The following is a 13,710-nucleotide window of genomic DNA, read 5'->3' on the forward strand; positions in this document are numbered from 1 at the left end:
GTTTATTTTTATTATTTCATCTCTTTTTACTTGTGAGAAAGAGTTCAAGAAGTAATGTTATTCATGGACAATGCCAAGTGTATGTTTGCATACACAAAGGAAATTAAAAGATTCTCATGATAAATGTGATGACATTATTTTCAAACTTATTTTGAGTATGAACTTTTAAAAAGTATAAAGAAAAAGAAAAGAAAATTATGTATAATAAATGTCTTGAAATCTTAATTTATCATGCTAAATTTGAATAAGTTTACATGTCACTTTAGCTCGGCAAACAAACATACAAATTTCAATGTTTGTCTGAAAGGGATGACCAGTTTTTCAAACCAAATTTAATTGGATCTTTATTTTACCTAAATTTTATTTCAAACAAAATGTCAAACTTAATTATAGTACATCTTTGAGCACCAACTTTGAATGCGATGGTTCATATGATAAAAGTGAGAAACTTTAAGCTATAAAGCTAAATTTGAATCATGTTTCCATTTTGTTTGAGTTATATCAAAACTAATTTCAAGCATGACTAAAATATAAATTTTGGAAATTTTTTTTATAAAGACAACGAGTACCGTGGAAAGAACAGATAAATACAAATGTGTACCAATTATAATGGCTTAATAACTCCTTAAAAATTTATTATATGTGATGAGTTAACATGCAGGCAATGAGATTCGTTACGTACGCAGATGAAATATTATTCAAACAGAAAAATCTAACATGATAAGAATAAAGAATTCTTGATTAATCATGTTGCACTTAGACAAGTTTACATTTCTTTCTAATCATACACTAAATTAGATGTTCTCTAATTGAGTGAGGAATCCAAACTTCTTTAAATCAAGTCAAACTCCATCTCCTCCACACACACAATTAAAAATTAAAAAGAAAAAAGAACAAGAAAACCTGTTTGACCAAAAATAAAAATGATCTACGTCTCTGCAATTCTCAAACACAAGATCTACAAATAAGATCTCCAAAAAGAGAATGGCCATACCTATGCTTTGAATCTATTGTTGTACATTTGGTACATATCTTCCTAAATATCATGATATGCTTCTTTGAACATAAGTGGGAGTGTCACACACACAAAAGTAAAGAAAAAAAAAAGGAAAAAGTATAGTCCTTTTCATTCTTTTTGGATAAACTAGATCAGATAGACATCAATTCTCAACCTCTTCCCATCCATCTATCTATCTATCTTTCTACAAGTCTCTTCTTTCAAACATAGTATCATGGGATGAAAAAGCAAAGTAGATTTGAATCACACCTTTCCTTCTTTCAAACAGGAAAACAAAGAGAACCAACAACCACATCTACTTCTATCCGGATAAAAGATGTCATTATTATATATATATATGTAAATGTCAATGATCACCTTCTCCGCAATTGCCATTCTTTTATTGAATTTGGGACCAATTTAGTCAAATTTTTCAACCGACTCTATCTAAGGACTGACCTTTAAGAACTCTGGTTTGAATGGAGGTAAGAAAGTAATTTTAGTCTTAAGATCTTTTTTTTTTTTTTTAGGGTGATTTACTAGAATGCATGGTTGGAAAGTAATAACCGCTTGTCCAAACAATTTGATATGAATAATTGGTGGGAATATAAGATGGTAATTATGAATAAATTAATTATGGAAAAATCTAAAGGGAAAAGCCATGCACACAGTCTCTAAACTCAAAACATGAATTGGATTCGTGTGATCATTGTTTGGTTGTATGTAATGAAGATGAAGTTGTGTGTCTTTACATGCCATGTGTTATGCAATGAGTTCCCCAAAATAAGCAAACAAACAAGCATCAAAATAAGATGCATGATCTAACTTGTTTTGTAACCATTTAATTTATATGTGGTGGTTGAGATATTTGTGTTGCTCTGGTGTGTGGAAGCATTGTATTTTATCAAATATTCTCTTTTCAAACACACACACACTCACACACATTGAATCTAATATCACATGACCAAAGTGATTTGATCAAGCACTTTCTTGTGAGAACTTGTGGAATAACTGTCACTTTAGGAGTCATATTAGATTTTATTTGATTGTTATGAAGACAAATGAATCATATTCATGAAAAGAATGATTAATAAATGTATTTGAGAGTCACCATCACAATAGGTAAATAGTAAACTATTTTGACTCTCACGTAAAAGATTGACAATTTAATTCCCTCTCAATGTAGGGGTGTATGTTAGCTTATCCATATTTAAAAAAATATAATTGAATTTAAATAATAAAAAAATTCATAATTGTGCATTGTCACAAAGCAAATAATTAAGATTTTGTGGATCAAAAATTTGAATTTAAAATTATTTATTTAAACAGCTTAAACTTCTACCACTTGCATCAAACATGTTAGTAAGTTTATTATATCATGTTTTAGTAATAACTTGATCAACACAATATTAAAAATTATGTTCCTATTTTAGTTTTTATGAAATAATTTTACTAAAAGATTATTATAAATTAGACCCTAAAAAGTGTCACTATGTAAAATAGAATGCAAAATGAATATGAACATGTCAAAACTAATTTTAAAGCATCAACCTTATTAAAAATTGACTACAAAGTAAAGATCTACTTATTTTCACATGTAAACCTTAACTCAAACCCTAACCTAACCATAGTGTGTTTTCACTTGGGAAACACATCATGTGGAGGCACATCATCTTTCACCTCCAAGAAGACAGAGCAAACTCATTAGGAAAAATGGATGTTAATGGTGTAGCATCAAGCTAGCTCCCTATCTATTTGTTCTATTCCTGATTTACTTTGGAATATCCAATCAAAGCTTCCCAAGTGCCCATTCATTCAATGACCCCTCTCCCATTATTGAATTTATTTAAGGTCCCCACCTTTCCCCCTCTCTCTCTCATATCATTTAGCCAAGGATCCACACAAGTACACACCTTGGTTCAATGATTCTACCCTTGAGAAATATTCTTCCTTTTATGACACACCAAAAATAACAAAGTGGTGCTTAATTGATTATATGTTTTTTTTTTATCTAATTCATGAAAATATATTTACTTATATAGCTCAGAAGTCGTATATTTGTTAGATATTTAATATGAGAGAGATGGAGAGAGGATGTGGGTGATATTGAAAATTTCTTGTTATCTTCGTCCTTTTGTAGTCATTGCAGCATTTTTTTTTAATATAGCTTTTTCATTTTCAATGATATAAACAAAGAAAACAAAGATTCACGAGAATAAATATATTTTTTTAAATATCATTTTAATACATATATATACAAACATATTAGTAATGTGATCATTTAAAACATGTTAAAAGATGTTTATAGACAAGGACGCAAGTGTAAATTCAATAAAATAATTATGTTCTCACTTTACGTAAGTTCTAAAATCTGATTTGTGATTCTCTAAAATAAATATTTTATATAATGGATCTGATATCAATAAATTAAGAGGAAGGTAGTTATAATTTTAATATTTATTAAAAACATATATAAAAAATTTAATAATTTATTTTAGTTTTTCAACTTAAAAGTTCAAAGTGTGACTCTTTATCTCATTCACACTTCAATAATTAATTACCTTTGCCTAACTACCATTTTAAATTAAGTCCATGCTATCAGATACTTGATGTTGTCATATATCAAAACTTTATTTCTCACACTATTCTCATTTGATCAATTATATATAAGCGGCCGATCATTGATAAATCTATAATTAAGTTGTTTAGGTAGAAATCCTCCACAACACAAATATTTACAGCATTTTAATGTTATATAAATAGATATAACTTCTTAGGTATTATTCAATTTCATTAATTAATTAATTAATTTATTATTTTTTAATAGTATGATAGAACCATCAAGTTTTAGAGGGAATTAAACCCTTAATTTTTTGTATGAGAGTCAAATTCATTAATTTATTTCTAAATATTTTAATTTATATTTAAAAACCATATATATATATATATATATATAAATTGAATAAACTATCCTATCACTAAAGAATAAAAAAAAACCACAGTACCAAGAATCCCATTGCCAACATGCAATGTTTAGTTAAAAAAGAAAAAAAAAAAAATATATAATCAGAAAAAAAAGAGTCAGCACCGCACCAAAAAATACAATCCCATAAAAGTGATTTATCCATATAAAAATTTCATTCATTAATTATATATTTTCATTTTATTTATAAAAAAAAAAAGAAGAAAAGTACATAACATTCATTCATTAATTCATTCATTCATTCCCTTCTTAATTAATCCCACCCTTTTTTTTTTTTATATTAAATCTTTATTATTTAAAGAAACACACATCCTTTTCCTCCATCTTCACTCCTTTCTCTCATCCATCATTCCACCCCACTCTCCTCCTCCTCCTTCTCCTTCTCCTCCTTCTCTTCTCTCTCTCAATCCCATTACCAAATCTCAAAGCTCTTCTTCTCTATCCCTACAATAAACCATCAACCATGAAAGAAACCATAAGGTGCTGCATCTCTTGCATCCTCCCATGCGGTGCTCTAGACGTCATCCGCATCGTCCATGCAAATGGCCGTGTTGAAGAGATAAGCCATGCAGTACGTGCCGCTGATATCTTACAAGATTATCCCAAACACGTTCTTCGGAAACCACCTTCTTCTTCTTCTTCTTTCTCTTCATCCTCCTTCTCAGACTATGATGATGATGTTTCACATCATAAACCAATCATAGTCCCTCCAAACGCTGAGCTTCAAAGAGGAAAGATTTACTTCCTCATGCCGGTTGCCACCTCACCGGCGCCGGAGAAACAAAGAGTTCATGGCAGGAGAAGGAGGAAGAAGAGAGATGTGGATGGTCATGATCATGGTGTGATGAATGACAGAACTAGGCTTCTTGTTTCTGATCAATACTTGTCTGAGATTTTGTCTGAGAAGGTGATGTCTTCTCAGAGGGATAGGAGAAGAGGAAGAGTTGCTGTTTGGAGACCTCACTTGGAGAGCATCTCTGAAGCTTCTAATGATCTTTAAACTTAAAAGATCCATGCATTTCTTCTTCTTCTTCTTCTTCATTTCTCTCTTTTGTTTCTGCCTTTTGTACCTTTGTTAATTTTTTTTTTTTTGTTCTTCTTGATGTTCTTCATGGTATTTATTCTGTAAAGACAGATGAACATTTTCTCTTCTTTGTAATTTGGTTAACTTTAAACTTTCTCTTAATGAAGTAGTCAGCAGTGTGTGTTTTTGTTTAATGAATTAAAGGGTTATAAAGAGAGATCAGAGAAGCATGTGGTTTAATTTGATATATTTGTTCTATGACTTTCTATTCTCTTTGGTTTTCTGAATGTCAGAATGAATGGAGAACTTGATTTTGAATGAATGGAAGTGAGACCCCACTTACTTTTCTCTCTCTTTCTTTTGTGTTAATTTGTTGTGAAGTGGCAGTGAGTGAATGTGATTTATTGAAGAGTGAATTAAGAAGCCAATGATTGTTGAGATGGGTGTGGACTTCAAAAATCAGAGAGAAAAAAAGTACTACAGTACTGCATTTGTACCCCAACAAGAGATTTCTGTGGCTGTGATGCATGAACAAGCTATTTTTCTGAAAAGACAAACAGTACTAGTCCATTTTGCTCATCCTATTTGAATCAATGCTCATCATGTGATTCATTTCTTGTTATTACAAAAGTGCAGCAGGTGGAGATTGTCAAATTAAGTTTGATCTTCCATTCCTTTTCTGAAGAAGAACAATTCAAATTTGTATTCTGATTGCATAACAAAGTTTTTAGAGTTCAACTTTTTATATGTTCAAACTTTGGTCGGTGTTTTTATATGGTTATATATTGATCATATGTTTTTATAAAATGTAGATTTATTTTAAATGAAAGCAAAAACAAAATCTTTAATCTTGAGCAGGAATGATAGAATATGAACTACACTGCATGTGCAATGTAGACATTGAAGTTGATTGATTAGAAGTATTTTTGTCATAAACATTAAAAAAAATTGTTTCTCAGACATGCTAAAATTATCTCTAAACTATTATTATTTTTTTAAACAAATATGTTTGACAAAGACCAAATTATTAGTCTAACTAACAGTGTCACATCAATTAATTTAAATATTTAAGCCTCAGTATTTCATCCTACAAGCCTTATTACTTTTTGGATTAAATGAGCCCGTATAATATACTTAATTTGCATCTAATATAATATTAAATTTTCATTTATTTAATTAACTTATAATATTATTTATGAAAGTGCATATTAAAGAAATTGATAATCGAGTTAATATGTTTTATTTGCAAACGTAAAGGACGCAAATTTATACTAAAATCAACGTCTCTTGGCCTATTGGTATCATGTCCATTGCATAAAGCATTTATTCTAGTGAGAACCCAAAATCAAATCTTAAAGTTCACAGAAAATAAAGGTATAAGTACTTTATTAAATTTTTGGTTATACTCTACTCATATGCTTGTCCTTGGTTTACCTTAAATGAGATGCATATTGTAAAGTTGTACTGATATTTATCTTTTCACCTAAGCTTTTTAGTTAAATTGGTGCATATATATTTTATTTATATCTGATATGTTATTACAATTTCATTTGTTTAGTTTGTTTGGAAGGTTTTTAGTTAAAATAGATTAATATTTATCTAAAAATTTACTATAGTAACTAATAGTCCATGTAACATGGTTTACTTACGAAAATAAGGGACACAAAAGTAGTACCAAGAATTTAGGTGATAACACTAACTCATGTAGCTTATCCATTATGTTAGGCTTTTATGATTAATTGCTTGCTAATGAATAATTCAACACTGACGAAACAGAAATCAAACCCTAATAGTTGTAAGCACAAATAAATTAAATATATCAACTTGAATAGAATGAGTAGCTAGGTGAAAGTTAGTTACCATAATTTGGTTAGCATTGCATAGCTTTAAACAAAAGGTTAATAATGTACTTTGCTAGGTGAGACATCCCATCCTCATGGTTTTTTAGGTTAATAGCAAGGGAAGGGAAAGTGGGTTGGCAAAATGCAAATGGTTGTGAACACAATGCACATGCAATAGTTCCCTTTTTTTAGCATTGCACAATTTGTGGGGAAGCTAACCTTCTTTTTTGGCGGTGGGGGTGTCTCAAAGATTGGGATTAGATTTGATAGGATGACTACCAATATATTTGATTTATTGGTAGGGAATACTTTTTTTCATAAATATGTTTATTTATAAATAATAGTTATTAATTAAAAAAAATAATATCCCGACCATATACCAATAATTTAATAAAAGTCTTGAATTCTTTGGTTCTTTTTCATCGAGTGACCCTAATGAATAGATCTCAATATTGTACCCAGTTAATAAAGTCACCCCTTATGAAGTTCTATGTCATTCAAAATAACATAATATATTTCTTTCTGTTTTACTCTACTTCATTACTGGTGGATTGTAATATTTGTGAGCTGTTAATTTTTTTATGTTAATTTTTAGTGTCTTTTTCTCTTTTATTATTCTATGTAGCTTGTAGCTGTTTTTTTTAAATTTTTTTAATAAAGCTATAATTTATTCAATAATAATAAAAAAATGTTAGCTATGATTTATTATTTCTTAAAAGTTCTCACATACACGGAGCAAACACAAAAGAAGTATTAAAGATTTTTATAGTTTTGATTTCCTAAAAATAGGAAGGCTTTTGTGAGTTCAATATATTAATAAAAGGGCAATTCATGTCTTTTAACTTTAGTGAATGATCAAACTTTTTGGTGATGGGAAATTTGAATGTGGCTGATTTAATTGGTTGGAGGTTTTATATTTATTTTAACTTTTTGGCATTGGATCACTCACCATCCTAAAAACATGGCTTCTCTTGTTAGCATTCTATAATTTATTTTTTTAATGTTTAGTTTTTACCAATAATATTCTTTCACTGTTTTCAATGCATCTTTTAATAATTTTTTTTTATTTTTAATCTCTAATAATTTTTGACATGAGACACCGGAAATTAGGGCCCAACAAACCAACTTGTCAAACAAAGTTGATACGAATCATAATAAAAAAATATACTTTATTATTTTGAGAAAATAAATAAATAGTTTGCATACCTTGGAACGCTGAACTAAACTTTGTTTTATTTATTTATTAATTTATTATTTTGAGTAATGGTACTTTTCCGTATCAAATTTTTCGAAAACCCAAATGATATTATTATAATTTTTCCAATGCCTTGACTAATACTTTTTTGGATCCCTGCTCTCTCCCATCTTTTATTTAAATGTGGATGAAAATAATTAGGGAATGTTGTTATAAATTTTCTTAAAAAAATTATATGAGTTGATTAAAATTGTGATTAAACTATTTACCTGATTAAAACTGAGGTAGAAAATCCAAGCCAAATCAATCATTGGATAACCCAATCTTATGATATAAGAGTACAAAAAGAAAGGTAAGGATTTGAATTTTTTTTTCCAACGACACTGTTTCTGTATTGTTCATGCACCACACACCTGAGTCCAGTACTGTTCTTATATTATTAACGGCTTGCGTGTCAGTCTTTTTTGTGGTAAAAATAATAATTTCAACCCTTCATAGTTGTAGAGTAGGGTATTTTATTAGAAAATCTATAAATTATCATAACTGGTGTATTTCAGTACTTGTTTTTTTAATAATTTTTTAAATAGATACTATTGTCATCTATTAGTAAAATCCAATCTAAGCACCTAAATAAAATTTATTATTATTTTCTGATAAAATTATATTTTTTTCTACCTATTGCAATAGAGAAATCACGTGAAACTTTGTCTGTATTTTCAAAATTTAAAGTTTTAAAAAATAGTTATGTTTTGTTTTTTTATAGGATTTTAATGAAAATGAAACATAAAATTCATAAATATATAAATTGAATTTATTGTAAATTTTTTTAATAAAGTAAAACCTGTTTTTTTTTATAATGTGAATAAACCACGTCAAAAATAACAAAAAAATTAATACCTTAATATATTTATATTTTATATGTTTGAGGATATCATGTGTCAATAGTCCCTCCGATAATCTGACTCTAGTTTTTTTTTTTTTTAAAATTAAAAATTTAATAAAATAAATGTTAAAATTCTATTTTTCCATTTTTATTTTTTGACCGAAAGAACCAACAACACACCACCGGTTAACGGACAGCTGCCACCTACAAACTATTTCTCTCCCAAAACTACCCTTGTTTGCTAACCATTCAACCCCTAGACTATCAAGGCCATCCTCGCCAATTCACCATTTATAACTCAATAACCCATCCATTATTCTTCTCCCAATAATTTCATCCCATTTAAAAAAAAAAAAAGATTTAAAAAAAAAACAAATTGAATTAAATTTTTCCCGGTTTCCCGTCAGACAAAACAAACGAACGGCGGCGATGCCCGGATCCGACACACTTCGCCCGCGTGTGACGTCAGCAACCCCTCTTTCGCCGCACGCGCGTCCCCGGCGAGATCACATGCTTCGCACGCGCGTTCTCCTTCCCAATCCCCAGCCGGCGCTTCGCCGATCCTTTACATCCTCACCGTCCAACCCCACATCCCAAATCCAAAGGAAAAACCAATTAGGGTTAGGGTTAGGGTTAGGGTTTGGGAGCTTCGATCTTGACGACGATGATGGAGTCGGAGGGCCGGCCACGACCGCCAAATCCTGCGATGCCCTACCGTGAGGATTGCTGGAGCGAAGGCGCCACGGAAGCACTTATTGATTCCTGGGGTGGACGCTACCTCGAGCTCAACCGCGGCAATCTCCGTCAGAAGGACTGGCAGGAGGTTGCTGACTCTGTGAACTCTCGCCCTGGCGCTGTTCACCGGCCTCGCCGCTCTGACGTTCAGTGTAAGAACCGGATCGATACTTTGAAGAAGAAGTATAAGGCGGAGAAGGTTCGGGTTTCGAATTCTGGTGGGGTTTTGGGAAGCCAGTGGCCGTTCTATTCCCGGCTTGATGATCTCATTGGATCTATCACGCCGATGAAGATGCCTTTGCTGCTGCCTCCGCCGGCTTTCCCCGCCAATGGCGCTCCCTCTGCCGTTGCATCGTAAAGGATCGCCTCTCCCTGTCGCCGCTGCGGCTGCCGCGGCTGCTGCTGCGTCGTCGTCCTGGGAGAAAGCGACCTGCTCCGGTTCCGCTTGCGATTGATGACTCGCTTTTTCGGCGGAGCTTTATGGCCGCGGCTGCTGCGAAGGAGGAGGTTGAGGAATCGGATGAGTCCGGGTCTTTTAGGTCTTCTAGGTCGAGCAAAGGGAGATCCGGCAAGGGGTGGAAGAGGAGGAGGAGTGAGGGGGAGGGGGATGGGATTCGAGAGCTTGCCAAGGCGATTGAGATGTTTGCAGACATGTATGAGAGGGTGGAGGAGGGGAAGCAACGGCAGATGATTGAGATGGAGAAGAAAAGGATGGAGTTTGCCAAAGGGCTGGAGGTGCAGAGGATGCAGATGTTTGTAGATTGTCAGATCCAGATTGAGAAGATCAAGCGTGCAAATAGGGCGAATCTTGGTGAGCTTTCATCATTCATTTATATATAGATATTTAAAAGCTGATTCCTTTTTTGTATCTTAGTATTTGGTGTGTGTCTTAAGGATCTTTTCACTAGGATTTCTCTTCTCTAGAATTGGATTTCTTGGCAACCTTACTTTTATATGCTTATTCTTAATCCTTTGATAAGATTTGTCATTCATGTATTGGTTGATTTTGGTAAGTTTTCATTTTATGATTGACTTGCTCAGAGAATGGTTCTGATCTGGCCATTTCAATTGCTGCTTGTTGAGATTTGTGAGATTAATTCAGAAAGAGTATTGTTACAAGCTTGTAGCCTAATTAAGTTATGTCTTACTGGATTCTAGGTTTTATCTTGATGAGATCTATATAATGCTTAGACTTATTGGCTTCTTCTTTAATGCTGACTCTTTTATGATATTGTTGTATTTGTTTTTGTATCATGATTCCAAATCTTTAGTTAATAGGATTTGGCTACTCATTTACTAGCGCACATTGATGTGTTGTCTGACTATACCTGAGGAGTAACTAATGGCTCTGCTGTCTCTTTGCAAAGTTTGGACATACTAATGGAAAATCAGCATATTATAGCATACGGCATTTTGTCCAGTTTCAAGTCATTACTTGTTTACAACAATTAATTACTCCATTGGCCTCTTATTTTCATTTGTTATTCTGTGTTACGCTTTTCTATTTGTCTTGGTTCCTAAATAGGACCTAAGCTTTATGTCTTTGATCACATTATGTACAATGTTATTACATTCTTTATGTTACCAACCAATTTCATGTATTCCTATCTGGCTGATTTAGTGGTTGTACCTTAGTCATAATATGTGCAAGTCATAGATTGCTATGGTAAAAATCTATTCATGACAACTGGCTGTTTGCTATTTGAAGTGATTGCCAACATGAATATGATGTTTTGAAGTTCTACTTTAAAATGTGCATCGTGTTTAATATTTTATTATACTCAAATGAGTAGTTTTTCTTTGAGTCACTTGCTAGATGGACCTATTTACAATGAGAGTTGGATATTGCATATGAGTTTTAGGTTTATATGGGAATGGTTTTACTCCAACTTGATGTTCAACAACCTGTTGAAATTACTGTTTTCTCATGGAAATTTAGAAAACAAATTTTTTTTTTTGTTTAGAGATACTTTCTGCCTCCCTATCTAACCTTTAAACCAAAATTGCCTAAGTGCTGAACCCTTTCTTACCAGCTTTATTGATCTCATAAATCATGATTCGAATGTCTAATTGTTCTTTAGCTCAGACCTTGCCTCAATCAGTATTTCCCTTAGATTTCAGACCATTCTCGAGGAGAAGCCTTGAAAGGGGATCCGTTGGTGAATTTAGGTTTCATTTTTACTTGTGGAACTATGGTGGTGAGGTGGGGATCAATGACTTCTTGATTGTGTTCATTGATGAGAATCATTTCTCCATATGAAAAAACTGGGGTTTCTCCCCTGGATCCTATTTTAGCATTAAAATTTAGTTTTTTTCACCTATCTTTATCATTTTGTACATATAGTATTTTTTATTCTCAGTGACAGTTCTTTGGTTTATCTCAAGGCTACAATATTTGGCATCTTGTGGTTCTTAACTTCCAAAGTTCTCTTGATAAGCCAAGATTTGAATGAATGAGTTAAAGAGCGGTTGCTTGCAAAATACTTTGGGAAGCCTTTTATTTAGATGTTTTATATATATATATATATATTCAGAAAGAAGAACATTTTGCTTCTTCTTCGTTATTCATTTAGACACTGAGAGGAATAATATTCAAGGGGAATTATTGTAAGATCTGATTGGTGCCAGCTATCAAATCCTAAGAGAATTTTGCTTATTGGGAATTTTCTAGGAGGTTTGTGCTTTATGTTGTGACTTGTTTTTCTTAAAACACTGATTGCCAGTTTAAGAATATTCTTTCTTCTTAAACTCTTTTCGAGAGCTCTGATATCATCTTTTCAGCCAGGTTTGCTCATGTTGCATGAAACTTTGGTTTTCCTTGAAACTTATTAACTGATTTGTTTTGGCATTCTAATCCAGCTGTTCTGCTAGTTTTGGTCATCCTCTTTTTATGCCATGCAAGGCACACATATATGCAAGCCAACACACTTCAGATTCTTTCTTTTTATATGGTCATTAGGCAATAAATATTAACAATATGAATGCATTCTCCCAACATAAATCTTGAGTTTCCATTTCTGTTTCTATATTGCAAAATTTTTATAAGCATCTCATCATTCAGCTGCTCATATGGTTCTTTGTCACATTCACATTAGATCTCCAACAAGAACAATTTGTTGGAATGGAAACCAATTTTTATTTGCAACTGTCTCATTCCGTTGGTGATTTCAGATTTTCCAATTCTGGTCTAGTTTTCAGTTAACATTGTTGTTTTTAATCTTGTTGCTTATTTTTCAGGTCGCTATCCCTAGAACAAGAAGAAGAAGCCTTTTAACTAGTGAACGGTCCTCCTACCTGGAACTGTTTGATCAAAGTTAGTCATTCCATGTTTTAGTGATCATCCAATTCTATTGCTGACATTCCTAATTGAACATTTTTTAAGCAAGTGAGGTTCTCTTGGTTTATTAAAGATGTTTTATGATTAACTAGTATTAGATTAGAGAATGAAAAGAAAGAACCTTAATTATGTAATGCTACCTTTGTTTACGTCCAATGCCTTATTTCAATGAAGAAAACTTGACAATTGAGATTTAATCTGTGATATATATTACTGTGATTATTATTATTTCTTTTAATTTTATTTTCTTCATAAGCTTGCTATTATTAATTAATTTTCTCTGGATGATATTTAAACAAGGATGAGGATTAATTGATCATATTATTTTGCTATTGAACTTCTATGATTAGGTGTAATGTATATGATGACATTGATGAAAGTGCAATAAACCTTGCTGTTATGTTTTTGTCCGTCTTTTTCTTACCCGGTGAGTTATGACTTCACAATCAAACTTCTTTATAAATTAGGGATCAAGAAATTTAATTTCTTTGTCAGGCAAAGAAGTGTGCCTTTTTGTTTATCAAATGGGATGTTGAAATCTTTGAATGTTTATATAAAATTATTTTGATTTGGTTTTCCCTACTAATTTAATGGGAAGTCTATTAAAGGCCACCCTCTGTCCTTTGCACATAATATTTATAGTGAATGGGCATTTCTGTTTGGGGAATATGTAATGTGAAAAGTTTTTTTTTTCTTTTTTCTTTTTGGGTTAAAT

The 13,710-nt window shown here is 31.8% G+C and overlaps 1 protein-coding gene and 1 pseudogene across 1 annotated transcript; both read left to right on the forward strand.

Moving 5' to 3' along the window:
• Window positions 1–4,291: 4,291 nt before the first annotated feature.
• LOC120251730 lies at window positions 4,292–5,198 on the forward strand. Its single transcript, XM_039260365.1, has one exon. It carries the CDS (start codon window positions 4,444–4,446, stop codon window positions 4,978–4,980), a length of 537 nt encoding a protein of 178 aa, XP_039116299.1. The 5' UTR covers window positions 4,292–4,443; the 3' UTR covers window positions 4,981–5,198.
• Window positions 5,199–9,135: 3,937 nt separating this feature from the next.
• On the forward strand, window positions 9,136–13,194 carry LOC120251653 (annotated as a pseudogene).
• The last annotated feature ends 516 nt before the right edge of the window (window positions 13,195–13,710 follow it).

The sequence above is a fragment of the Dioscorea cayenensis genome, chromosome 20, assembly GCF_009730915.1.
Source record: "Dioscorea cayenensis subsp. rotundata cultivar TDr96_F1 chromosome 20, TDr96_F1_v2_PseudoChromosome.rev07_lg8_w22 25.fasta, whole genome shotgun sequence".
In the NCBI taxonomy this organism is placed as follows: domain Eukaryota; kingdom Viridiplantae; phylum Streptophyta; class Magnoliopsida; order Dioscoreales; family Dioscoreaceae; genus Dioscorea; species Dioscorea cayenensis.

Bases quoted from the DNA above. Each gene is read 5' to 3' on its own strand.
- LOC120251730 (XM_039260365.1), top strand. From the start codon at position 4,444: ATGAAAGAAACCATAAGGTGCTGCATCTCTTGCATCCTCCCATGCGGT.